The sequence below is a fragment of the Thrips palmi genome, unplaced genomic scaffold (assembly GCF_012932325.1).
Source record: "Thrips palmi isolate BJ-2018 unplaced genomic scaffold, TpBJ-2018v1 HiC_scaffold_3, whole genome shotgun sequence".
In the NCBI taxonomy this organism is placed as follows: domain Eukaryota; kingdom Metazoa; phylum Arthropoda; class Insecta; order Thysanoptera; family Thripidae; genus Thrips; species Thrips palmi.
The window spans coordinates 13,387,586-13,414,580 of record NW_023144630.1 but is presented as its reverse complement, the minus strand read 5'-3'; the positions used below and the strand labels follow the sequence as shown (position 1 = coordinate 13,414,580).

General features: G+C 50.8%; 2 protein-coding genes, 1 long non-coding RNA gene and 7 other non-coding genes across 11 annotated transcripts; 5 read left to right on the top strand and 5 right to left on the bottom strand.

Annotated features, from left to right (window-relative positions):
• Positions 1–4,687: 4,687 nt before the first annotated feature.
• LOC117647909 lies at positions 4,688–12,096 on the top strand (the record flags this gene model as incomplete). The annotated part of the gene is made up of 10 exons (XM_034389884.1): positions 4,688–4,951; positions 6,827–6,973; positions 7,942–8,037; positions 9,156–9,490; positions 9,661–10,018; positions 10,232–10,429; positions 10,518–10,734; positions 11,414–11,472; positions 11,558–11,624; positions 11,702–12,096. Coding segments are annotated over exons 2-10 (1,782 nt in total), but the record flags the coding sequence as incomplete, so codon positions are not given.
• Positions 12,097–12,248: 152 nt separating this feature from the next.
• On the top strand, positions 12,249–14,106 carry LOC117648084. Of its 2 annotated transcripts, none has more exons than XM_034390286.1 (3): positions 12,249–12,823; positions 12,917–13,027; positions 13,171–14,106. In XM_034390286.1, exons 1-3 carry the CDS (start codon positions 12,343–12,345, stop codon positions 13,563–13,565), a joined length of 987 nt encoding a protein of 328 aa, XP_034246177.1. In that variant the 5' UTR covers positions 12,249–12,342; the 3' UTR covers positions 13,566–14,106. The 2 variants fall into 2 exon arrangements, with proteins under 2 accessions (XP_034246177.1, XP_034246178.1); XM_034390287.1 differs by having other exon boundaries at positions 12,917–13,078.
• Positions 14,107–14,405: 299 nt separating this feature from the next.
• LOC117648414 lies at positions 14,406–15,361 on the bottom strand. The gene is made up of 3 exons (XR_004587902.1): positions 15,259–15,361; positions 14,745–14,894; positions 14,406–14,662 (listed from the first exon to the last, which is right to left on the bottom strand). It is a non-coding gene; the product is annotated as an uncharacterized LOC117648414 (long non-coding RNA).
• A 1,151-nt stretch (positions 15,362–16,512) lies between these two features.
• On the bottom strand, positions 16,513–16,585 carry Trnat-ugu. Its single transcript has one exon. It is a non-coding gene; the product is annotated as a tRNA-Thr (tRNA).
• Positions 16,586–16,721: 136 nt separating this feature from the next.
• Trnat-cgu lies at positions 16,722–16,794 on the bottom strand. The gene has a single exon. It is a non-coding gene; the product is annotated as a tRNA-Thr (tRNA).
• Positions 16,795–16,970: 176 nt separating this feature from the next.
• Positions 16,971–17,042, top strand: Trnag-ucc. Its single transcript has one exon. It is a non-coding gene; the product is annotated as a tRNA-Gly (tRNA).
• A 91-nt stretch (positions 17,043–17,133) lies between these two features.
• Trnav-aac lies at positions 17,134–17,206 on the top strand. Its single transcript has one exon. It is a non-coding gene; the product is annotated as a tRNA-Val (tRNA).
• Positions 17,207–17,291: 85 nt separating this feature from the next.
• On the top strand, positions 17,292–17,373 carry Trnal-aag. Its single transcript has one exon. It is a non-coding gene; the product is annotated as a tRNA-Leu (tRNA).
• A 95-nt stretch (positions 17,374–17,468) lies between these two features.
• Positions 17,469–17,541, bottom strand: Trnar-ucg. Its single transcript has one exon. It is a non-coding gene; the product is annotated as a tRNA-Arg (tRNA).
• Positions 17,542–17,626: 85 nt separating this feature from the next.
• Trnan-guu lies at positions 17,627–17,699 on the bottom strand. The gene has a single exon. It is a non-coding gene; the product is annotated as a tRNA-Asn (tRNA).
• Between the last annotated feature and the right edge of the window lie 9,296 nt (positions 17,700–26,995).

The following is a 26,995-nucleotide window of genomic DNA, read 5'->3' as shown; positions in this document are numbered from 1 at the left end:
AACCCCGGTCATCTGAAAGCGGGGGGAGCGCGGCATAAGAGCAGGGTAAGTAAGTGAGCAGGGTGGTAAACTGCAAATGGGCAGGGTGGTCAACTGCAAGTGAGCAGGGTGTTCAACTGCAGAAGAGCAGGGTTGAAGATCTAGCAGGGTGGTAGAGGTGCAAAAGAGCGGGGTCGGCAGAAGCGCAGGGTAGCCCAGGCTGGGGAAAGGGATGGCCTCGGTGCCCCCTCGTCCCCGCCTACCTGACCACGCCCCGCCCCTAAATCCCTGGACCACGCCGCTGTCCCCCTCCACTCCTCCGCGCACGCAAGTGCCGCCGCTATGAAAATGTTGTAGGTACACCGTATCCACGGGGAGCATGGAGTATCCACGATGACTGAAGCGCTACACGGCAGAGCACTGACATTTCTAATTTCATAAGTTTCGTTTAACAAGGGGTGATTATAGGGGCTACTGTGATTCCGTCAAATCATCGCATCTGTGGCAGAAATAAAAAATTATAGTGTTTTAAATGCCATAAGTTTTTTTACGTTTTGACTTGGTTTGGGCCAAATTATCACACTTTTGGTGTTATATGATACAGGTATGCAATCCAATACAATAAGGCCTTACATCTACCTTATAAAATACCCGTTTAAATTTTCTGTCTTTTTAAGATGTGGTGCTTTAGGTATGCACATTCACATTTTTTTTTATTTAAAATACTTATTTGTGCTGGTAGCATGATCCTGGATGGCACGGAACAGTCACTTTTCTATTTTATAAAAAAAAAGCTAAAATTGGTAGATGGCCGGGCGAAGGGCCGCGATGGTAGGGAGAGACAAGCATTCGCACAATGCAGCGGGCCTGACCCAGTCCGGCCCTGGCCTCCACGGCCTCCACGGCTCCTTCGAACCGTGTCGAAGCCTGTGGCCTCATTCCGAGAGTCGTCTTCGTCGCTCTGTCACTCTTGCACCCATGGGGCATCCCGTAGAGGTGCGAGAGAGACAGCGACGAAAACGAACCTCAGAATCAGTCTACAGCAGACCCCGGGACTCGATGCGAGTCGAGCGGCGAGGCAACCCAGCAGATCAGGGGGAGAAGTGAGCAAACAAGCCGGTGGCGCGCTGACATCACCCTTCCCTTGCGCCTCCCGCAAGCTGCCTTTCACCTTACGGGCCCCACGAACGCTGCCCGTCACGGAGTGGGTGGCGCGGCGTGGTGGTCGCGTTTGTCATTTCGTCTGCGCGATGTGGCCGATGTGGCGCCTAGAGTTCTACAGGCGCTTGGCGGGCTCATGGAAAGTGCGACGCATAGATGGTCTGTGTGCCCCGGCGGATCGCCTGTCACCTTTACAGTTGACTGATTCTCGTCGCTCTGTCTCTCTACCTATACGGTACGCCCCACGAGTGCGAGAGAGACAGAGCGACGAAGGCGGTCCTCGCAACAGTGGTAGCCAGCCACGGCTACACAGATAATTTCCTACAAGGGACGTTTCATTTTTGGCGCTACTACAGAGAAAATGGCGGCTTTGCACCCTACGAAGCTGATCGGGGCCCCTTCGTTTCGACTTCGGATGCGTCAGTCCATTTACGTTTCATAGGAAAATCGTACCGCAGCGAGAGGATTTCCCGTGTTTGGGCATGACGTGGCCTGCGCGCGGCAGTGTGGAGTTGGGGCAGCGCCGAAGCCGCCGAAGCTGAGGCGGCATGGCACGCTGGCAGACATGCCATGGTCCAGCCCATGGTCATGAAATGCAGTTTGGATCGGCCAGGCCACCCCACTAAGGCGGTCGGTCCTTGGTCGGGCCTAGGTTTTAAAATTACGGTAATTTCAATCTGGACGGTAAATTACGGTAACATTGGTAATTTACCGTCATTTACGGTAAATAACGGAAAAATTCGATCCTATGTTTGTGTGCACTTTTGCATATGAACTGTTATATTTGTTTCAAAGGGAATTTAAGACTAGCGGTGTTTAAAAGGCATATGAAAGTGGTTGAGACCCTTTTATTGTCAAATATTCATGCCCTTGAGCACTCTGAGAAAATGTCTGCTGTAAAAACATCAGAAGGTTAGGTTAAGTCGAAAATTACCGAATTTACCGATTTTCGCAGGGTAAATTCTAAATTACCGGTATTTTACCCATTCTTATCGGTAAGTTTACCAGGCTTTAAATCCCTAGTCGGGCCGGGCCCAGCGGGCGGACGAACTACGAACGGGCGCGCGGAATAGCGGAATGTATCATCGTGTCCTACACTTGGATTAGCAGTGTATGCCCGTCCGCTGATATTCATAAATACGAGACGGGCCGAAAATGGTAAGCTTGTTCAAACTCCGATAATTCACTAAAAACCGATCCGGCTCGGACCTGGGACCGGCTCGGCTCGCCCGGCCGAAGGTATCGGTTCGGCCTTGGCACCGCAGATACACTGCCAATCTAATTGTTGGACAGTCCCACACTTACGGGCGAGGGACATTTTGTCCCACGCTAGCAAGTGTAGGGGGACAACGATGTCTCGCACTTGCAAGTGTGAGACAGAGTATGTCTGCGACTTGCTTGCGTGGGGCCTGTAGGAACAAACCGTGTCTCACACTTACAAGCGTGAGACAATCCTTGTCTGACACTTGCAATGCAAGTGCGGGACGTACGTGATTCACACAAGTGTGGGACAAAATGTGCCACGCATACAAGTGTAAGACTGTCTCACACTTATTTGCAGTTTGGTTCAGGTTCGACACAATAGGGCCCGGCCGCTCGCTCGGGACAGCTGGCACAGCATTTTGGTTTTGACTGTATCCCAGTCTCCCATGAGACGCGTTGCTTCAAGTTCAACTTAGGGTGTAGCTTGTCGCGCACTCTGTAGCGCGAGAGGGTAAGAAGGGACGACGGGCGTGACGCCTCCCCCCCCCTTTCTGCCTCGCCCCTCACGCTCCGACGCGTGTACCCCATGCCGCCTTGGCCGCTCGCACTCTACTTTGCGGCCGCAGTTTTGATCGGACGGACGTTTGATTTCCACCAAATGGATTCAGAAAAGTTCAACGCGCGCCCTGCCAGCCTGACGTGGCGCAATCCACCGGCTCACATCTTTTCCGCACACCGAAAAACCAAACGTGGTTTATAGACCACACCAACTGTTTCCTCGTGCGGACAAACTACGCCACGTTTGGTGATGAGGTCTAAGTCACTGTCCACACCACACGTGTGGTAGGCCCTTTTTTGGATTTTCAGTGCAAGGACCTAGGCGGGGAGGAGCGGAGGGCGTCCCCGTAAAATGCTGATCGTTGGGCCCTCCGCCCAGGCAGCCTGGCTTAGCCTGCAGTGCAGCGCCACGCCGCGGTGCGGCCCGGCCCGCGGAAAACAGAACCGACGCGCTGCACAACAGTGACGTCCGTGGCGACGGGGCTAGCCCAGCCCTCTGCCAGCCAGCAGACTGATTCCGAGAGTCGCTTTCGTGGCTCTGTCTCTCTTGCACCTATACGGGATGCCCTATGCGTGCGAGAGAGACAGAGCCACGGAAACGACTCTCGGAATCAGTCTGCTGGCTGATTGCGAGCGAGATGTCACTCTCACTCGCACTTATGGGTGCAAGGCCAGCGGGCCGGCATGTCAACGTGTCATCTCCTCCCCCTGCTGCCCCCTCTCTTCCCTTCTCTCCGCTTTGCGCTCCGCTCCCGCCTCGCGCTGTCCCGGTCATTCACTGGTCATTCGGGGAAACCGGCGACGACGCGAAAACCATCTAATTGCGAAGCAATTGTCCTTCCCTCAAAGGCAAACACCGGCCCTGCCGGTTGCCACGAACTAGTGCGTCACAACATGCACCACGATCTGAGTTATTTTCTACTTGCCTATCACTTTTTTTTTCGGGCGCCGAGCAGAATGTTAGACTTGGCAGGGCGCTGTCGTCCGACGGGCCGAGTTCGATTCCTCGTAGGCTGCTATTTACCCAAGAATGAAATCTTTTCTCAACCATTTCTATGGTGTTCGGAAGATTTGGCGTAAAAAAAACATCAAGATTGATTTGTGAAAGTCGCATTTTCTCCACCGGGGCGTATTAGGGCGTATCTCTCAGCGAGCCCGGCATCGAATTTTCTGCGTGTCCGGGCGACAGAAAATGCGCTGCTTGGCACGGCGGTTCCATCAAGACAAGGTAAGTTGCACATTTATTCACCATGACTGCAGAGCGTCACTTGAGTTAGCAATGACCAGGGTGGTACTAGGCAAGCATAAGGGGGGGGGGGCAACGACAAGGCAATGCAAGCGGCAGATGGACCGTGATCTAGGCAGTGGGAGTCCCAGTGGCCGCGGCCGCGCTGGGGTGCGCTGCGCCCCGCACCTCCTGGTGGGCAAAAAGTTGCACCTGCAGGCAGGCAACTTTTGCGAGATTTACCCCCCCCCCTTTTTTTTTTGAATCTGCGCCTGGTGCGGGCCGCGGGGCCGTATTCTCAGCGGCGCATGGTGGGAATCGAGATGGTTCAGAATTTCAGCTTTCCTCACCGCAAAATGCAACGCTGTATTGGTTCCGGCGTTGTGACTGCCTTGCACAGTGTAGTACCTTGTCTTTTCGATCTCTCCTTGTCTTTCTCGCTGGGCTGCAGGAAGAGCGAAGGAGCGAGACCGAAAACATGTGGACAGGCCTGACGAACACCGCTCGGCGAAGCTGCCGTCGTTTCCAGGCCTAGCCGGCGGCCGGAGGAGGAGGGTAAGTGCAATAAAATGCCCCTCGGGCACCTTCGGGCCTGCACCGAGGCATTCGGATGACCAGCCCGCTCGAGAGTGGCAGACCTTCGGCAAGGTTCGGGTGCTACTGCACCGCGTGGGGCTCGGCTGGCTCGGCACGGGATCGGCTCGGCACGGCGTGGCCCAGCCAGTGTTGCTGTGACTTATCCGAAGTGAAGTGCTTGCAAGCCAGGAGACAGGACGAGCGCCAACGCGAGGGAGGATTACACTGTTTTGGGATTGCTACTCATAGGTATGTAACGTGTGCAGAAGCCGTGTGCGAAAGGGGATCTACTCAAAGGAAGCAAGGTGGGCGGAATCATAAAGTCTTTGCCTAGGCACGCGCCCAGGTACAGCTAGGCGTTAACAAAAGAAGTGCACCCAGCGTGCGGTCAGGTGTGCAATCATTCACGGTTCTCAGGGGTGCTGAGGGTGCCTGCGGTTTCTCTGATTTCATTTATCGTGCCGCATCCAGCGTTGCTGTGCGAGTGAGAGCGTGCGGGGGGCGGCCGGAGCCGCGCCGTTCCTTTGCCCGCGCATTTCCGAGTTCCGGACCTCGGACAACGCAATTGTCGGTACTCCGAACCAGTGAACCGCGTTTCTTAGTTGTGATTTCATTTACGATGCAGCTTGGGCGCTAGTGAAAGGTTGGGGCACCGAGGGGCGGCAAAAGCCGCATGGCGGCGGTTCCTTTCCCGCTCAATGGTGGGCACAACAGACTCAACAGACTGATCTCGAGAGTTGCTTTCCTCTTTCTCTGTCTTTCTCGCACTCATTGGGCGTCTCTAAGGCGTGCGAGAGAGACAGCGTGTTCGCGGGCGTGCGGGCCGCATGGTTCCTTTTCTGCGCAGTAGTCGGCGCAAGCAGAAAAAATCCAGAACCGTTTCCGTCGCTCTGTCTCTGTCTTTTGCTCGTGTAGGTGTTTGAGAGGGCGACGAGACGTTGTGTGGAATCAAGGGAAATCCGAACACGAGTTTGCGTCTCTGTGTCTCCCTTGCACTCATGGAGCGTTCCGCAGTCGTCCGAGAGAGACAGAGCGACGAGACGCAGTGCGGAATCCAGAGCAAAAGTTTGCGTCGCTCTGTCTCTCTCGCACTCATGGGGCACCTCGCAAGCGTGCGAGAGAGACATACCAACAAAAACGACTATCGTAATCAGCCTGCAGTTGGCAGGAAACCACTTGCCATGAAACCCTTTATCATGCTCACTTGTACACATGTACAATGCGCACGTTTGAGTTCTAGCGATTTTAGCTTTTTCGTTTGGGTAGCTGGGCACTGGTGCAGGCAGAGCGGGGCCGGGGGGAAAGAGGGGAGAGGGGCAGCGATGCAGGTCGGGACATGTCCATCCCCAGGCGAGGTGGCAAGATCCGTTCTCTGGAAAATCCCGAGCTCCCGTGCAGGCGGGAGTCGGGAGGGGCGGGGGGGGTCGTAGGGCCGGTCCCGGGGCAGGGTGGGGCGCACGTGGTGCGTGGTGCGGGCTGCGGGGAGGGGAGGGGGGGCACCCTCAGCCAGATTCCGAGCACTGCTTCGTCGCTCCGTTCCGCTCGCACACCAGCGGACTGCCCCATGAGTGCGAGAGAGACAAAGCTATGCACACTGCTCTCATCGCTTTGCCTCTCTCGCACTCATGGGGATGGGGCGTCCCGTAAGGGAGCGAGACAGACAGCGTCGAAAGCAGTGCTCAGAATCAGTCTTCGTCGCTCTGTCTCTCTCGCACTCATGGGGCGGTCCGTAGGGGTGCGAGAGAGACAGAGTGACGAAGCAGTGGTCGGAATCAGACGGCTGAAGGCTGCGGATGGGCTCCACGGTGGAGGCCGCGTTCTGCTTGGCGCCGCGCCTCGCGGTGCCGCATCCACGGTGACCGCGGATGGAGCTGCGGGGCGCTGGCGGCAGTCACGATGGCTCGCGAAGGGCCGCGGGCCGCGGGCCGCGGTTCGAGTCCTATCCGTGACAGTAGCTCGTGGGGTGGGGTCCTGCCGGAAAACGGCCTTGGTTGCTTGGGAGAGAGGAGTTCTTTTAGTTTTTAAAATGATTTACTGGGGGATTTTTTTAGCCGTCGTCTGTTTTTTAATGTCCCTAAAATAAGAAATGCTGTAAACCCATTTTAATTCTGTGCAGTTTTGCAGGAGCGATCCGTTTGTGATAGTGAATCGGGCCGTGCCTCTCTCGTCCTCTCGTCGACAAACCAAGGCTACTGGTGCACCTGTCAGTGCGCAATGGATGACGTCAATGTCGATGGGGCCCGGGAAGACGTCGAGGAACAATTAGACAATGTAAGTAACCGTGTATTTTTCCATGAGACAAAGGCTAATGGACTCGAAACGTGACCAGCGGGGAGCGCTGATTCCATGATTATGTCACTGGTTCTTGGCACGCGGTGCGAGAGAGACAGAGCGACGCAAAGCTGTTCGGAATCAGGCTGCTGCGACTCGCTGCTCCGCGACCACGCATGGGGCCAGGCTGAACCACTGCAGGCGTCACTCTATCTTTGTCGCACTCACGTCCCGCAGTTGGGCCTAGTCCTTTTCTCCAGTGCTGCCTTTCACCAAGGCTTGCATGCTGCTCGTCCTGCTCCTCGCTCCGGCTCACCCCTTTTGTCCCATCCCGTAGCGCGTCCTATGGCAGTGGCTAGGTGCACGCCCTGACACCCTGTTTTCGAAGCGCGGTGACGGTGACACGACCAGTCGACCGATTCCGCCGCCCGCAGTCCTTGCCGTGTCTCTCTCGCACCCCTAGGGCACACTTCACGTATCGCTCGACAAGGCCCGCAACGGTGGCTACGCCGGTTATACGACGTGCCGATAAACGCCAACTCCGCATCACTTCCAGTTCTTGATGTGGCCGGCGGCGCCGCGCAAGCGACGCGCGAGCTCTTTTGTTGCGAGGCTTGCGACGGCGCGGCGTGGGGGCTGGTTCACGAGGCCGCGGGCCCCACCGCTACCCGGCCGCTTCGTATCGAAGCATCGTAGTAGCGTGCCCAGCGCTTTCATAAAGTGACGACCGCGGCCATGCGTCCCTTCCCCGTCGTCTCCACGACACTAGGGCTTTGCTTGCCAGCGTTAGCGTGATGCTTCCTCCGCGCTGGAGAATGGGGGTTGTGTCGCGTCATGCATCTTCACTCACCAGGAACGTGACGTCACGATCGTTTGAATACTCATGTCACATCCAAGCAGTTAACCCTCATTTAGTGCTGGCGGAACAATTCAAAGAAGGTGCTTACATTTTTCATGTTTTGTTTCAGGCTTCCAACAGTCAGGAAGAAGGCTGGGTTGCGGGGTTTTGCATCGATGATCATGACAACGAGGAGGATCGGGAGCAAGATTTAGATGAAAATCAGGTTTGTACTTCTGATCTAGGGGGTCGGAAAGAACAGGGGGCAGGTGGGAGAACCGGGGTTTAGGGCTGAGTGAACTGTTAATTTAATCGAATCGGCCCTGATTCGATTCGTTTTTTATTCAGTCCAAATAGGGGAATGGGCACTGCTTCCTCTTCGTATTTTCGATGCCGAAGCGCCTTTTTTAAAACGACAGTTTAAAATCTGAAAACTTTGATTCGAATCTAAACTCATTAGAGCTCAACTGAATTCGCCGATTTTTAATCAGATTCGATTCGAAACATTCTGAGCAGATTTCATTCACACGCATTCTTGATCACACAGCCCAAATGGGGTTCTATCGTGAATCCGGTATTGGTTCGGCGCCGCCCCTTATGGTGCACTGTGAATCCAAGTGTGAGACAGTCTCACACTTGTAGGTGTGGGACAATTTGTCTCACGCTTACATGTGTGAGCCACGCTTGTCTCACGCTTGCAAGTGTGAGACATCGATGTCTCACACTTGCAAGTGTGAGACACGGTTTGTCCTACACTTGCAGGTGTGGGACCCGTGGCATTGAACCACAGAGCTAGCATAGGCAGCACACTTGCAAGCGTTAGACAAACTGTCCCACACTTACAAGTGTGAGACTGCCTCACACTTGGATTGGCAGTGTGACACTGAGATTCGAAGGGTGAGACATCTGTCCGATTTTCGGTGATACAAAAAGTATGACCGAAAAACGGTAATGTATGACCGAAAAACGGTCATACACAAATGTATGACCGAAAAACGGTCATACACAAATGTATGACCGAAAAACGGTCATACTTAAATGTATGACCAAAGAAAGGTCAGACATCAGCGAGACTGGCTATTGCTTAGCTTGGGGATCCTTTACCAAAGTATGACCGTTTTTCGGTCATACATCGAAGTATGACCTTTTTTTCGGTCTTACATTTCAGTATGACCCTTTTTCGGTCGTACATTTCAGTAAGACCGTTTAAAGGGGTCAAAAGTCTGACCTGTCTATTTTCAGTGGATGGGCAACCAGATATAGCCCTCTTTCAGTGCAAGCTAAACAATGAGAAAGTATAGCTCCTTCGCAATGTATGATTTATTTGTTTGTTTGTTTTTTTAGGCTTCCAACAGTCGGGGAGAAATATGGTCTTCAGTATTTTGCATTGCTGGTCAGAAGAAGGATTCAAAATTGTACATTGATGATGATACGGGCTACGTGTATCGGATTAAATCGTCCGACAAGTGGCTCAACTACATGGTGTGTCGCCATAAAAAATGCTCAGGCATTGCTAAAATGACGAACGGCGATGACCGGCACATATGCCAGACACGGGCTCACACCCATGAGCCCAACTCTTCTCACGCGGCTCAAAGGGCATTCCGCGAAGAGCTTTACTCCCGCGCCCAAACGGAAAGTAAGCCATTGTCGGAAATTCACCGTGAAGTCTCTGAGAGGTACGACTTTTTAAATTGATTTTTAGCGACCCCGAATTGAAATCCAATTTTAGTACTATAATATTTGGTGTACCACAATGATTGCCTGGGCCCCATATCAATAATATATTCGATTCTGATTCTGAGCCACGCTGTTACTCTCCATCACTTATTTTTGTTGTATGTTTCAGGGTTACAGATGAGGCTGTCCTCAGAGAAATGACTTTCAGCAACTTAGAGTCATCCATGTTGCGCCACCGGAACAACGTGTTCCCACCAATACCAAAGTCTCTCGAGGACCTCGGGAGGACCCTGGAGGATCCGCAATACAAGAACCGGTTTGGCGACACAAAGGATGGCAAACCTTACTTCCGCGTGTGCAAGACGGGCACTGCCAGGGAAGGGACCATTGCTGTCTTTATCAGCGGCCATTTGGAGCACTTGCTTACATCCAGCGAGTGCTTCCACATCGATGGACATTTTAAGACCACCCCTAGTGTTAAAGACTGTTATCAGCTGATAACTATCATGGCAGTAGCCTATGATCACGTAAGTAATGGTCGCCATTGCGTCACCCTGCACAGTCTGTCCGGGCAGGGAGTGAGTTTGGCTGCCTATCCCCCATTCTTAGCGTGTAGCCGCTAAAGGGGGATAGGCAGCCAAACTCAATGTCACAGTATTCGCAGTCACAATTATTTCCACCCAGTGTGACACTTGGTGCAAAATTGTTTGAAGATTTATTGTTTTTTATAATATTTACAGGTATTCCCTGTTGTGTCCGCCCTTATGACACGGAAAACTAAGGAAGCATATAAGATGCTATTTAAATCAGTGAAGGAACTCTGCCCGGGCATCCGGATGCCCCACATCATGTCAGACTTTGAGAAGGGCCTGTGCGGAGCATTGAGGGAAGAGTTTCCTGAGACCACTTTAACGGGTTGCTTATTTCACGTGGACCAAGTACGAGCATTGCTGTCAGCTTTATCTTAATTAGCCAAACTTTGGCTTCTGCTGAATTACTTAATTAATTTCATTGTACCATTTTTAGGCTATGTGCAAGAAAAGTGCAAAACTGGGCTTGCGGCCTCTTTTGCAAGAGAATCAGGCGGCAGGAGAAGTTGTACGGATGTGCATGGCTCTGCCCTTCCTTCCCCATGATAAAATCGATAATGGCTTCAAGGAGGTCAAGGAACACTCCGAATTGCAAGAATTTCATGAAGAGGTTAAGCCCTTTCTGGAGTATGTTGACAAAACGTGGATTAAGGGTAAGCGTTTCGTCTGTCTTATTGTGCTGTTGTGTTCAGAAACTTATTAATTTGCATTGATAGGCGGTGTTTTATACACCGCACACGATCGGTCAGATGAGTAAGTTAGGCTGCCTATCTCAAAGGCGCTGCCAGCTGTCCGCTCTGTGCCGCTCGCCACGTTTGGCTCCGACTGGCTGAGGCGGAGGATATTGCCAATGGGCACTTTGTTGGTACCCAACTGCACCCAACACAGTCGCGGTTAGCTAGCGTTGTCTCTTAAGTTAACGGCGCGCGTGAGAACGGGCGGGCGGACGTGCGTGGGTGAGAGCGTCGATCGTAGCGCCCACGGACAACGCCGGCTGCTCGGAGGGCCGCTGGAATCCCCTCGGGACCATTCGGGACCTGTTCGGGACCACCCGAATGGTTCCGAATGGACTCCGAGCAGCCGGCGTTGTCCGTGGGCGCTACAATCGACGCTCTCGTCCACGCGCGTCCGCCCGCCCGTTCTCACGCGCGCCGTTAACTTTACAGGCCCATGGCGATGAGAGGCGAGCGTGCAGAAGCGAGGCAAGCGAAGCTGAGTGCTGTTTTGTGAAGGCAGCCCAACTTACTGATTTGCTAGTGCTGATTATCCCTAAGTTTTTATGGATACAGGAAGAATTGTTCTAATGTTGACGATAATTACCTTTTTATAAAGGCGTTGGCGCAAAGCATCTTTCTGTTTATCGCCGACACAGGCGTACTAACAACGACCAGGTAAATAAGTTGTTCTTTCCTTTTGTCAAACAAAAACCAAATTTCTGAAACAAAAAGTTTAATGACCTTTCTTTAATGAACGCAGGAGAGCTATCACAGAACGCTGGTTGATATGGTGGGATCTCCACACCCCAACGCCTGGTGCTGGATTGGTAAGCAATGTTTGAACAAAATATGACCGTGTCACAAAAGTAGTGGACAATCTTAACGACTGATCTGTTAATTACAGAAGCCTTCCGAAGCCATGAGGCACACCATTGGAGGCGGTACCTCTCCGTCTCTGCTGGCTTCTCGGTTACCAGGTGCCAGAAGAAAAAATATAGGCTGCTCAACAAAAACATCAGGAACCTAAGCCAGAAAGTCCACGACATGCCGGTCCTGCAGTTTCTAAGGGCTGCCAGCTACCACTGCAAGGAGACGTATAAGAGGGTAGCCCTTACAGAGGAGGCAGTGGGCGATGTCCTCGAAGCGGAGGATGTGGCGACTGAGCTACTGGGGGAACCGGAGCCACTCGACGCGGAAGACGAGGACGAGGCTGCCACCGCCGGAACGTCCCTCCGCGGTGCGCGGGGGAGGGGCCTGACAGGCCGCACTCGAGGAGGGCGTGCACCACATGCAGCGCGTGGAGCACGTGCACCGCGTGCACCACCTGCAGCGCGTGCACCACCTGCACCGCGTGCACCACCTGCACCGCGTGCACCACCTGCAGCGCGTGCACCACCTGCACCGCGTGCACCACCTGCACCGCGTGCACCACCTGCACCGCGTGCACCGCGTGCACCACTTACACGCCGAGGTGCAGCCGCAGAAGGGCTACGCGGCGGTGCCGCCCGTCAAGCGGCGCTGCACCCTCAGACCGAGGGGCCGCCGATGGGCCAAGGCCACCAGGATCAAGTCATCGGCGCCGAGGACCGAGAGGCCCAGGAGCAGCGCGCCACGGTTCCCCAGGTATCACGCCGTGCACGGCGAGGTGCAGCCACAGAGGGGACCCGCGGTGGTGCCACCCGGCAAGCGGTGCTACACTCTCAGAACGAGCAGATCGAAGAAGCGATGGACCAAGGCCACGAGGATCAAGTGCTTGGCGCCGAGGACGAAGTGCAGCCCACCCCGCCACCGCGGCGGCGTGTTGCGCCCAGGAGGGCTCCCCGTCCTGGCACTCCAGCTCCAGCCCGGCGTGCGGCCACTGCAGCCAGGGTGACACGCCGCTCTCCTGCGCTGGCAGCTCAGCGCGAGCAGCGTGCTGTACGGCGGGGGGCGGCGGCCCAAGAGACGGCGGCCGCACGCCGGGAACGAGAGCGGGACGCTCGGGCTAACAGGGCAATACTCCAATTTCAGGAGGAGTTTAACGCTGGTAAGTTTACTATTCCACATATGGAATGTTTAAATGCCGTTGTCTTTTAATTTGATTTTTTTGTTTATTATGTTTCCTTTTTTAACTCTCCAGCTCAGGCTATTAGAGAGCGACAATTATATTGGGAGAGATTGGGCCGGGAGTTGGCGTTGGAAGAACCTGAAGATCTACCTGACGTGCGGATTCTACAGCAACTTCCAGTCGGTACGTAGTTACGTTGCACAATGTTGCCCACAGGCCACGGAAAATCGAAAGGTAGGCTTCTGTGGCAGGCGAAGTGTGACTTGTAAATCATCACTTTGAAGTTAAAATTATTTTGTTTAGAATTTTGTTTTATTTTTTCACAGTTGATCCGAATGAACCGACGCCTGCTGAATTTGAAATAATGAATGCCATGCGGGAGAGTGGGCCAGTTGGCGTTGATGAGTCAAACTGGCGAGTATGCAAGACCTATTTGACGCACAGGGAATTCACCAGAGATGAGGCATGGCAGCAAGTGAACGAAGTGGCCCGGCTCGTTCAGATGTTGCCGCCAGTTGAGGACTCAGTTGCGGAGGACGGTGAAGAGTCCTGCGTATGCTGTGACAATAAGGCAGCACGCACTTGCTACCCGTGCACGCACAAAGTGTTGTGCAATGAGTGCTGCATGAAGTGCTTTTCTACTTTCAAAATCAAACCAAACGGGATGGCGGTTCCACAATGCTGCCCCGTGTGCAAGTGCGTCATTGGTATGGTTGTATAGTGTGTCGTCTCGAATGATAGGTTTCCATTGCAAACACAAGTCATGAGCTCTAAAAAGGTGGGCTATTTTGTCCCCCACTTTCACCTGCAAAGTGTCTTATCAGGAAGTGATGGCTATTCTTGCTTCACTCAGAAGTAAAACGAGTGGTCCACACTACCAGGTGTAGAACATCATGCCGCCTTTTAATCCAAGGAGATGTCTTGGTTTTTATTTCCAAAGTGTTTGAGTAAATGTTCAGCTGTCCGTCCAAATTGACATAACTTTTCAGAAACATATTTGTCTCGGCAGACATCCCATCCAAACGTATGAAATAATATTTGTTGGTCTATGAAGAAGTTATTTAACTCCAGAGCTAGTAAAACGTCCAAAAAGACCTACTTTTGAAGTTCAATAACTTTTTCATTTCCATCCTACCTGTAACATTTTACTGTATTTCTCTTATGTCTTGTTTATTCGATTCACTTTGTCTGTGTCAAGCTTGATTCGAAAAACCTTACTTGTATTCTTGTCTGTTTTGTCATAATAAATATTAATTCTATCACGGGCTGAGTACCAATTCAAAGTATCTATTCTCCTCGCATTTTATACATATCATGAGGCCTTAGTGGAAGTGTGCATAGGGCAGAAATTTTACTATAGATACGCAAAACATAAAAATAAAACATTTAAGTATATTTAGAACATGTATTAAAATTTGACAATGACATAACTTGTTGAAAATATGACGGAAATGCTAACAATTTCTTGAAGATGTCAATGATGTAAAAGGAATGTAAATGTTCAATACATGTTTTTCAAAACTATAAACCGCAGAGCCAGACTGTTAGTTGATAAAAGTCGTTGCTTGCTTGAACTCACTGGAACAGAAAGTTAAACTAAACAAGAAATAATTGCAGAAGTGCAGACATGTTAATCTCAATGTATGACTAGAATACTTACAATTTAATAACGATACAAATGATGGGAAATAAGAGATAGTGTTTGATGTATGTTGCCCATTTTTTAACCCAAACATGCTTTGACAGCTGGGATGGGTTCTTTAAAAGTATAAACAGCCAGAGTATCAGTTAACAAAAGTCAATGCTGCCCCGCAGTCCCTTAAACAGAGAATAAAACAAAACAATAAATAATTGCAGAAGTGCACACATCTTTAGTTCAATGAATGATTAGAATACTTACAATTTACTAAAGATAAAATGATGGGAAACAAGAGATGTGTGATGGCCATTTTAAAACCAACACTTGCCTAGACAGATGTGCGGCTTCTTCAAAACTATAAACTGCAGAACCAGACTATCAGTTGATAAAAGTCGTTGCTTTTCTGAAGTCCTTTAAAAAAAATAAAACGAGTTACATATTAAGTCATCCTACATTTTGAATATTAATAAATGATGAGCCTCGAATAAAAGTTACAGCTTAGTGCTTTTGGTCAACATTTGCTAAGTTTTTACTTGAAACCGTTAAGCTGTATTAAGTGGCACTATACAATGCCAAATAATAAAATTGGTAGCAATAGACCAACTCTAGAGTTAAAAATTAGGTGAAACTGACAGCGACCACTCTGTACAATTTATAGGATGATTTCACCCCAGAATTTGAATTTTTTAACAACGGTATGAAACAAACGAACCGTTTGTTGTTACCGGATTTCCACAGTAGTGTTCCACAGAGTATAAAAATAAGACGCACTCACCATTGCAATTCTTTGTTCCAAACGGCACCGAAATCCTTTGTTAATTGTGGTTATTCTCTTGCAATTTGGAACCGCAAACGATGCTGCGAACAAGGTAACCACCTGCAAAAGAATCAAACCCGCTGGCCGGGCCTGGCGCTACCCCACGACCAGACGGCTATGGCGCCTCCAGCAGCTACCTGAGTGCGGGGTAGCGCCAGGCCCGGCCAGGGGACCGGATTCTTTTGCAAGTGTTACGTAGAGAGCCTGAGTGGGCGGCGGGGTCTGACGTCACACACTACAACAAAGGTGGCACTCCGTCAGATCAGAGGCGAGTCGGGCTGTGCCTGCGCCACGATTAACGATTCACTACTCATCGTGGATACTCCATGCTCCCCGTGGATACGGTGTACCTACAACATTTTCATAGCGGCGGCACTTGCGTGCGCGGAGGAGTGGAGGGGGACAGCGGCGTGGTCCAGGGATTTAGGGGCGGGGCGTGGTCAGGTAGGCGGGGACGAGGGGGCAGCCAGAGGCCATCCTTACCACCCAGCCTGGGCTACCCTGCGCTTCTGCCGACCCTGCTCTTTTGCACCTCTACCACCCTGCTAGATCTTCAACCCTGCTCTTCTGCAGTTGACCACCCTGCTCACTTGCAGTTGACCACCCTGCCCATTTGCAGTTTACCACCCTGCTCACTTGCCTACCCTGCTCTTTTGGATGCGTCTCAGAGCAAACAAACCATTGTTACGCAAGACAAGAGCGTCACACTGCGTCAGAGTACGCAGTTTCAAGAAGAACCTATTCAGCGAAACATCAATTTGCAGGCAGGCGACATCATCACGCTGCACAGCCAGAACATTCTGAACGAACTCAAAAACCTCCACAGCTTTCAGACGGGGAACGTCTGGAGAGCACGTAAAGACAACAGTGTTGGTACGTGACATCTCCGACCTAAGTCCAACCAAAAACGCAAATAAAATGAATAAAATGCAACCCAGGCAGTAACAGGCTGTTACGCCAGCACTGCCAAACAACTAAAACGCCAAGAGGAGCCTTGAGAAAGGCCCCTCTTCTAAAAAAGACTTATGTGTCAGATTGTGTCCTATACTATAGGACGGCCAAACCGGAAGTGGCCGGATGATGAAGGCGGAGGCCCGTCGAACTGAGGCTGCCTGTCCGCGAGCAGCGTCGTCCGAAAGAGTAGAAACAACGGCGCCGGCGGGCTCGGGGCTGGTTCTCCTGCTGCAAAACCGGTGCGAAAACAGGGCAGCGTGCCCCCAGAGAGATTCGAACTCTCGACCCCCGGTTTACAAGACCGGTGCTCTAACCACTGAGCCATGGGGGCTGCTTGACGTCTGGCTCCGATATTCGCGGCTGTCGCATTGCTTATACGTGTCAACGGCACAGGCAGCGAACCACACCACACACCCCACTGCTCCGGCTGTTCCGTGCTGCAAAACCAGTGCGAAAACAGGGCGGCGTGCCCCCAGAGAGATTCGAACTCTCGACCCCCGGTTTACGAGACCGGTGCTCTAACCACTGAGCCATGGGGGCTCTTGACAGGAGTGAACGCCACGTTCAAAATGGCGTGTTCCTCACTTCCCTCTACAGCGGGTCTCTGCAGTCGGTCTTCGGATCCCCCTTCCACCGATGATTTCCGTTTCCATCGCGGAAGTGGAAGGACAGTCAGCCCAAGTGCGTGCAGTGGCCGTGCCGTCCGACCACATCAGGCGACAGTGGTGTAGTGGTTAGCATAGTTGCCTTCCAAGCAGTTGATCCGGGTTCGATTCCCGGCTGTCGCACTCCTTTTGCGTTTCGAGAGCACGGACGGCATCAGCGGACCACAACACCATACAGCAATGGGATTCGCGCCGCTGCGTTGGCGTAGCATCAGATTCCGTGGTGTAGCGGTTATCACATCTGCCTAACACGCAGAAGGTCCCCAGTTCGATCCTGGGCGGAACCAAGTTTTGCTTCTCGTCAGCTCCTAGAGAGCTATTCCCATGGCCCGAATGATGGGCAATGCCGCCGTAAGCCCTGCCGTTCATCGGGGTAGCGTGGCCGAGCGGTCTAAGGCGCTGGTTTAAGGCACCAGTCTCCTCGGAGGCGTGGGTTCGAATCCCACCGCTGCCACGTCTTTTGAAGAAGCGAGAAGAAAGGAAGGAAGATGGGGGTGCGGGGGAGAATAAATTTTCTTCCCCTTCCCCTCCTGGCCAAAAGAATTTGGACGACCGTGACAGGACTCGAACCTGCTATCTTCGGATCCGAAGTCCGACGCCTTATCCATTAGGCCACACGGTCCTCGATCCCGGAGGCACGCTGCTGGACCATGCTACCGGTGCTGCGCGGGCAAGCAACTGACGAAACTTCATCCAAAGGAGAAACGCGCCCCCGGGTGGGGTCGAACCACCAACCTTTCGGTTAACAGCCGAACGCGCTAACCATTGCGCCACGGAGGCCGCTGATAATGCGCCTCCACTTCACAGCTCCAAGTGTCTCGTCGCCTACGCCGATGCCGTGTCTTGATCCATTGGAGTAGGCTGGCGACAAAATTGCATCGGCCGGGAATCGAACCCGGGCCGCCCGCGTGGCAGGCGAGCATGCCGCCGTGCTGTCCGGCGCCCCCACCCCCAAGGGCGTCCACAACGCGTCGAACATCTGGTCGGCGGCGCGGAACGCCTCGCGCCGGCTGGCCGCCAAGATCGTCGACTTCAGGTGGGGCTGGAGCCCCACGCTGGACCGCCTGCAGGTGCACGTGCCGTTCCCCGGCAGGGAGGTGGAGGGTGCCATCGTGGACGCCGCCTCCCGCCACCTCCTACACCATAAGATTCGCCAGGGCCTCCAGCACCGCCACCTACTCAACCTCATCGCCAAGCCGGACCAGGGCAAGGTGTACGAGGCCGCGTCCCGCGACCCCGCCTCCAACCACTTCCACGGCGCGGGTCAGTCCATGCGGTTCTGCGACTGGCGCTTCGTGCACCGCGCGCGCCTCGGCGTGCTGCCCCTCAACGGCTGCGTCCGGGGCATCCAGGGCCGCGGCCGGTCCTGCAGGGCGTGCGGCCACCCCGACGAGACCACCGCCCACGTGCTGAACCACTGCTTCGCGCGCCACTCCATCGCCATCAACAACCGGCACCGCGCCGTGCTGCGGAACGTCGTGGAGGCCCTGCCCGAGCCCGTCCGCCGCAACGCCAAGCTGGAGAGGACCGTCGCCGGCTCCGGGTCTGACGACAAGCCCGACCTGGTCGTCATCGACGAGGATCTGCGGACGGCGGTCATCGTCGATGTCTGCTGCCCGTTCGACAAGCGCTACCACGCCCTGGAGGTCGCGCGCCGCTACAAGGAGGCCAATTACCAGCACCTCGTGGACCACCTGCGGGGCCGCGGCCTGGCGGCGTCGGCGCACGCCATCGTCGTGGGCAGCCTGGGCAGCTGGGACCCGGCCAACGACGCGGTGCTGGCGCGGTGGCTCTTCATCCTGCCGCACGCCATCAAGAGCCTCAAGCGCAAGTGCGTCAGTGACGTCATTCGCTGGTCGCGCGACCTGTACGTCGAGCACGTCTCGCAGAAGCGGCAGTTCAGCGAGAACGTCACGCTGCCCGCGGAGACGCGTGCAAGTGAGCCAGGTTAGCAACTGCGCCAGGTAAGCAAGTGAGCCACGTTAGCGAGTGAGCCAGGCTGTCGACTGCGCCAGGTTAGCAAGTGAGCCAGGTTGTCAGCTGCGCCAGGTTATCGAATGTCGCAGGCCTGCAGTTGAGCCAGGTTAGCGACTGCGCCAGGTTTGCAACTGAGCCAGGTTAGCGAGTGAGCCAGGTCGGCGGGTGAGCCAGGTTATGGTGCGGCAACGCTGCACTGCCGCGGCCCCCTGCCACCACACCTTCGCCCCGCCTCCCAACCCCCACGCTCCAGAGGAGGCGGAGGCAAGGGAGGGGGCAGCGAGTGCTGCAGCAGCCGGCTAGCCACTAGCCCGTACCGCTCTCGGATGGCGCTCGATGCACGGAGGCTGGTGGCGTAGTGGTACCGCAGCGGATTCGCATGCGTCGCGTCCGTGATTCGAAACTCACTATTTGCTCTCATTTTAGGCATTATTATTTTTTCGTCATTTAGATATAAAATTGTCTGACTTAGAACAGGGTTGATCGATCGCTTTGGTTACAAAGACAACACTTCGAAAATTCAGTGTTTTGAAGGTGATGCTTGGGTGAAAACGGGAAATCTTATAACAATTGTCTGAGGTGGTGAAAACTGTAAGGTATTAATGTTATGTGTGGTAAACTAATCCACTCCCAGTTTCTTCCTAACCCCACCAACCATTAAGCCGCAGTAGTTTGTTTTCAACGAAATAGAGTGTTTCGTAGCAAAGTCAGCCACATCTGCCCCAAAAAAGAATCGCTGACATTTTTGCTGAATCACTGCTTTTACTGCCGACTCTGGTTAGCTGATAAAGTCAGCTGCAAGTCACAGATGCAAGTAAAGAAAATGTGATGAGTTTTCTGGGTACACCATCTTTGCAATCAATAAGCGAAGCTTAATCGTTGCCCAGAGCCAAACTTGTGTCTGGGTAACTAACCCTGAATATACTTTTATAAAAATTCTTCACCACACAAATTTGCATCAAGAAAAGCATCTCCACTTCCTTCTCTTCTTTAAATGAAGCTCACAAATGAAGCTCACGGAGCAGTTTTTTTCTTTTTTTCATTAAAAATTGTTTACTTTTAGAAGTTTTGGTAAAAATTGTAAGAATTGGAGCAAAACTCCAGATTAAACCATTCAGAATGAGTTGAAACTTTTGGGCTGAAGATTGCTGTAATTAAACTCATCATACTCAAATCTTTACACAGAAGTTTTCGGTTTGGTAGGCGTTCCATCAAATAAAAAGTTCAAAGACAGATATAAAATCTTACGAGAACCAAAACTTTAAACGTTTCTACTAAATTTCCAAAAAGTGTCCAAAGTCACTTTACTTTATGCCAAAATGAAGCTTACTCAATTATCTGAAATGGTTTTAATACATAAAATGGTTTTAATAAATAAAAATTTTATCCTTCTACATCAAAAAAAAAATTTTGCAAAGTGCTTTTAACATGTATGAGCCCTCTTAAATTCAAAATCATTCTTGTTAGATATTCTATTTTCTTTGAAAAGTAAGGACGAAAACAACCTTGTTCCCCTATTTCATTTAACCCAGTGCAAATAAAAAACATATGGAGAGTCTCTCTTGGTGCACCACCACTGTAATCATTAAGTGAAGCTAAATCGTAACCTAGAGCCGAAGTTGGGTTTGGGAAGTACCCCTAAAATATAGTTCCATAATAATTCTTTACCACTCAGAACTGTATCAAGAAAAGCATCTCAACACTATCAGCTTCTTCAAATGGAGCTCATAGAGTGGTTTACATCTGATTTTCATTAAAAATGTTGGATTTTAGGAAGGTTTAGTAAAATGTAAGAAATGGAGCAAAATACAAGTCAAAACCATTCAGAATGAGTTGAAACTTTTGAATGAGCTGAAGATTGCTGTAATTTAACCCATCATACTCAAATCTGTACACAAAAGTTTTTGGTTTGGTAGGCGTTCTATCAAATAAAAAGTTCAAAGACAGATATACGACGGAAAAGATTGAAATGTCTAAGAGGCAATTTTAAAGGAGAAAAATAAGTTTTTCACTGTAAAGAAGGCTCAGAGGCGCTTCCCCAACACATTTCCTCTATTGGAAATGAATGTCAAAGATTTAACAGAAGTTAAATCAATAAAGTCAATACTAGGTTTGTTTACACACCACCTAGCCTGAAATGACAGGTTATGAGTTCATGTCAACAATAATAAAGCAATGACAGTCTACAAAAATGACTTGACTCGCTTTGAAACTAGTTTGGGAAAACAACGTGTACCTTCTTTTCACTAAATAGAGTTGTTCTGTTATCTTGGAGAGAAAAAATTGTTACTTCAAAAAAAAAAAGTTAAAGCCATGTTTTGTTCAAAATTTTGTTCAAAAAAATGTTTAAAGAATAGTTTTTCTTTCCTTTAAAACTATTGCAGATAAGAAGCCCGTTCTAGTCAATTCCCCCCAGGCGTTCCTTTATGGGGCGCTAGCAGAAAGGACAAGAAGTGTCAATACCCCATCTACACCAACGACTTCAGCAGGGAGTAGCGACAGAACACTCCGCCACTTCCAGGCCCTGCTCGGCGCCCCGCCGGCCGGCCCCGCGCCCCACGCGCCGCGGCTCCTCGACGAGGTCGTCGAGGCCACGGTCACGGAGGACGACAACGAGGCCCTGCTGCGCCCCGTCGCCGCCGAGGAGCTCCTGGAGTGCCTCAAGCTGTCGCCGCGCGGCCGCAGTCCGGGGGACGACGACCTCACCGCGGAGTTCTACCTCGCGACCTGGGACGTCCACGGACGACTTCCAGGCCGTGGCGAACGCCATGCTGGAGCGTCGAAGGGTCGGTGCCAGCGACGTCCGCGGCGTGGTCACGCTCATCCCCTTGGTGCCCGCCGGCCCGTCACGCTGCTCAACGTGGACGGCAAGGTCTTCGGCCGCATTGTCGCGCGGCGCATGGATGCGCTGGAGCACAAGATCCTGGACCCCATGCAGGTGCGCGGCGGCTGCTCGCGCAACATGCACGGCGGGGTGCTGGACCTGCGCGATAGGCCTGGGCGATTAATCGAATAATCGAAAATAATCGCGATTATTTTGTTAATCGTCCGATTATTTTAAACCCCCGATTAGTGGTTCGGTAATCGAAGGATTGACCGATTATTTAACGATGATCGATCATCGATTAATCGTCTCATTATCGGATATTCTATCCATCACCTGTTCAAATTCTGAGCGGAAAAGTCTTGAAAAGTTTTCAGTTAAGGCACGAAAAAGCTGTCGCAGACACTCGAGGTTGCGCCAATGGTTTTCCTATCCTCTTATTACATGCTATTTTCACAATAGTACGAGTATTAACCTTTGTTTGTCGATTTCCAAATAATCGGTTTCCCCCGATTAATCGTTGATTTTCGATTAATCGTGTACGTTTTCGATTACCGATTACCGAACTGCTAATCGACACCAATCGCGATTATTTTATTCATCGGCCGATTACGATTACAACCAATAATCGCCCAGGCCTACTGCGCGATGCCATCTCCCTCGTCGACCTGGCCAACCGGCAGCGCGGCAGCAGCACGGCGGCGTGTCTCGTGTCCGTGGACTTCGCCGGCGCGCTACACAACCTGCTGCACGACTGCATGTGGGCCGTGCTGCGAAAGTACGGCTTCTCCGAGGGCGTGCTCCAGCTCTGGTGCTGGTCGATGTCCTGGAGGCCTTCGGTGAGGAGTCCGAGCTCCGCGTCAACCGCGAGAAGACCAAGGCCCAGCCGCTCGGCGCGTGGCGGACCAGCACACCGATGCCCTTCCCGTGCGTCGAGGAGGTCAAGGTGCTCGGCGTGGTGCTCTCGAAGACCATCTCCAGGATGCTGCCCGCCTCAGCAACTCTCGCGTTGTTTATTGTACTTTTGTTTTCAATTATGATTCTTTGGCCTCCTGTTTTCTTCATGTCAAAAGCTCTGTAAAATATCCCACTTGGTTCTAAATAAAAATACTACGGTAATTATGCTTTAAAAACGTATAGTGTAGTCGATTCGTGCTTCAAAATAGCTGAAGTGAGGAAAAACAAAGGACAAAGGGAAAGCGGCTTTCCACCCATGCATTGAACCTTGGAGAACCTGATTCCGTTGAGTCCCACTCGATCGCGGCTGGGCAACTCCCGTAATTGAACGAAGGGGCCTAAATACAAATATTGCTCTAGCGTGCCCGCAAATTAAGCTAGAAGGCTCGGGCTGGTGTCAAACTGTTCGGGAGGAACAGGGGAACAGCCTGGTATGCGCAGGTTTAAGTTGCGCCGACTGGGGCGGCCAAAAATTCGAAATTTGTTCAAGAGCAATTTGAACGCTGTTTTCTATCTCGCCATATTTCGGAAATGAGGCAAAAACTCGGAAATTACCCTAAAACAAACGTTATGTGCCCATTCTTCAGCTCAACGACGGTATTTTTACTTTCTCTATAACTTGAACCAGAGCTGAGAAAATCGAGTTGAAATGAAGCGGTGCGGAGACGCGGGCGGACGGGATTCGCGCTGGCAGGCGACAGCACTACGCGCCGCCACCGGCCGCCACGCTCTCCCCCCACCCTCCACCAGGGGCCACATCTGGAGAGGCCGTCCTTCCCGCTCGCACCGCCTTTGTGTGCGCACGGGTGGGACAGAGCGAGACAATGCCGACGCTTTCGGAGCGGCTGGCGTAAGGGTCCTAGAGCGCGTCTTCTTGCTTCACTTACAAACCAAGATTTATCAAGGAAGAAATGAGGGAAAAGACCGGGACTTTTCGGGAACTTGTACAGCTCGGCGTGCTCTATCTCCTCGAATTTAGTCCCTTCCGCGAAACCCTGTGCGTCACTAAGAACTCCAGAAGAAGGCCATAAGAAAACCCTTTGCGTTAAATGCCATTATTGGAGAAACGAAAATAGGTAAAATGTCCGTAATCCCGGCATAATGACCAGAAAAGCACAATTCTTTCACCGGTACTCGTCCGATTTATTTTATTCCAATAAAAGTAGCTAACATCTCACTTTTATCGCTTTCCAGTTGATTTTGCAATTTTGATGTTCGAAAGTGCACCATTTTCGTGGTACGGATACGGAAATCGGAAGGTTTGCCATTTACAAACACTAAGCGCGGGTGTCTCACGAGCCCATACGTGTCTTTGGATCTCTCCTAGCGGCACTAGTGGCCGAGAAAACTGAGTATTTGTATCCAGCGGAGCGCGGGGCAGCGCGCACCGGCATGGACCGCTAGGCCTGACGCGCTGCGCCGCCGGTCGCAAATACTCAGTTTTCTCAGTTTTCCCCGCGCTTAGTGCTCCAGCGCATCCATGCGCCGCGCGACAATGCGGCCGAAGACCTTGCCGTCCACGTTGAGCAGCGTGATGGGCGGGCGGGCACCTAGGGGATGAGCGTGACCACGCCGCGGACGTCGCTGGCACCGACCCTTCGACGCTCCAGCATGGCGTTCGCCACGGCCTGGAAGTCGTCCGTGGACGTCCCAGGTCGCGAGGTAGAACTCCGCGGTGAGGTCGTCGTCCCCTGGACTGCGGCCGCGCGGCGACAGCTTGAGGCACTCCAGGAGCTCCTCGGCGGTGACGGGGCGCAGCAGGGCCTCGTTGTCGTCCTCCGTGACCGTGGCCTCGACGATCTCGTCGAGGAGCCGCGGCGCGTGGGGCGCGGGGCCGGCCGGCGGGGCGCCGAGCAGGGCCTGGAAGTGGCGGAGTGTTCTGTCGCTACTCCCTGCTGAAGTCGTTGGTGTAGATGGGGTATTGACACTTCTTGTCCTTTCTGCTAGCGCCCCATAAAGGAACGCCTGGGGGGAATTGACTAGAACGGGCTTCTTATCTGCAATAGTTTTAAAGGAAAGAAAAACTATTCTTTAAACATTTTTTTGAACAAAATTTTGAACAAAACATGGCTTTAACTTTTTTTTTTTGAAGTAACAATTTTTTCTCTCCAAGATAACAGAACAACTCTATTTAGTGAAAAGAAGGTACACGTTGTTTTCCCAAACTAGTTTCAAAGCGAGTCAAGTCATTTTTGTAGACTGTCATTGCTTTATTATTGTTGACATGAACTCATAACCTGTCATTTCAGGCTAGGTGGTGTGTAAACAAACCTAGTATTGACTTTATTGATTTAACTTCTGTTAAATCTTTGACATTCATTTCCAATAGAGGAAATGTGTTGGGGAAGCGCCTCTGAGCCTTCTTTACAGTGAAAAACTTATTTTTCTCCTTTAAAATTGCCTCTTAGACATTTCAATCTTTTCCGTCGTATATCTGTCTTTGAACTTTTTATTTGATAGAACGCCTACCAAACCAAAAACTTTTGTGTAAAGATTTGAGTATGATGAGTTAAATTACAGCAATCTTCAGCTCATTCAAAAGTTTCAACTCATTCTGAATGGTTTTGACTTGTATTTTGCTCCATTTCTTACATTTTACTAAACCTTCCTAAAATCCAACATTTTTAATGAAAATCAGATGTAAACCACTCTATGAGCTCCATTTGAAGAAGCTGATAGTGTTGAGATGCTTTTCTTGATACAGTTCTGAGTGGTAAAGAATTATTATGGAACTATATTTTAGGGGTACTTCCCAAACCCAACTTCGGCTCTAGGTTACGATTTAGCTTCACTTAATGATTACAGTGGTGGTGCACCAAGAGAGACTCTCCATATGTTTTTTATTTGCACTGGGTTAAATGAAATAGGGGAACAAGGTTGTTTTCGTCCTTACTTTTCAAAGAAAATAGAATATCTAACAAGAATGATTTTGAATTTAAGAGGGCTCATACATGTTAAAAGCACTTTGCAAAATTTTTTTTTTTGATGTAGAAGGATAAAATTTTTATTTATTAAAACCATTTTATGTATTAAAACCATTTCAGATAATTGAGTAAGCTTCATTTTGGCATAAAGTAAAGTGACTTTGGACACTTTTTGGAAATTTAGTAGAAACGTTTAAAATTTTGGTTCTCGTAAGACTTTATATCTGTCTTTGAACTTTTTATTTGATGGAACGCCTACCAAACCGAAAACTTCTGTGTAAAGATTTGAGTATGATGAGTTTAATTACGGCAATCTTCAGCCCAAAAGTTTTAACTCATTCTGAATGGTTTAATCTAGAGTTTTGCTCCAATTCTTACAATTTTTACCAAAACTTCTAAAAGTAAACAATTTTTAATGAAAAAAAGAAAAAACTGCTCCGTGAGCTTCATTTGTGAGCTTCATTTAAAGAAGAGAAGGAAGTGGACATGCTTTTCTTGATGCAAATTTGTGTGGTGAAGAATTTTTTGGCTGAGCGATAGCGAAGCCCTTGCCGTGTTTAGGCGCGCTGAAAAGTGACTGGTCGTGCGTCTGTCTGTGACTCTGTTTGTACTCACCAACGATTCTCAGCAACTACAGTGGCTATAGTTTCAAGATTTCGTATTTAACGTCGCCTTAGCACCCCCCAACACGAGTTTGTTTCAAATCGTTGTTAAGTATCGTTTGAAATATTCAAAACATATTTTTGAATCAGGTCATTAGCGTGGTTAGGTTGGCAGCGCGGCACCGCATACCAATTTCTCATACCTGCGTGTCCGCGGCTCTCAAATACGGGACATAAGCAAATAAGCAAATAAAACGAATTAAAGAGCAGAAGGGTTTCGAAATGAGATCGGCATTAGTTTTTCAACATTCTAGAATGTTTAAAACCCTTTTTGAACACCAACACAGCGAAATATGGATAATGGATTTGAGAATGATTCACGTGTTTCGTTCCCCTCTCCCCCCTCCACTGTCAGAGGGGAATCATCTTCAGGTCAGTGCACTTTGACAAAGCAATGTTTTTATTTTGACCTTTTGTATTGTGTGCATCTTCTTATTCCATTTTAGTGTCATCCTCTTTTTAAAATTTTCAAACTAGAGGAAATCAGGGAAATGCATAAATAACTTGTGTTGAAATTGGCGGGCATACTTAGTTTGGACTCGAGAAATGCATTCTTTTGCAATGCTGCAAGCTGACAAGAGAGCAAAAGCACTAACATGTGTTTATTAATAGAATCAATGTATGGTTGTGTATATTTAATCCTAATAGAGTTTGAATTGATATTGGGTTCAAAGAGGCGACTCAGGTTCTGAGCGGTGAGCAATTAGTGCATAGACAACCAACTATATATAT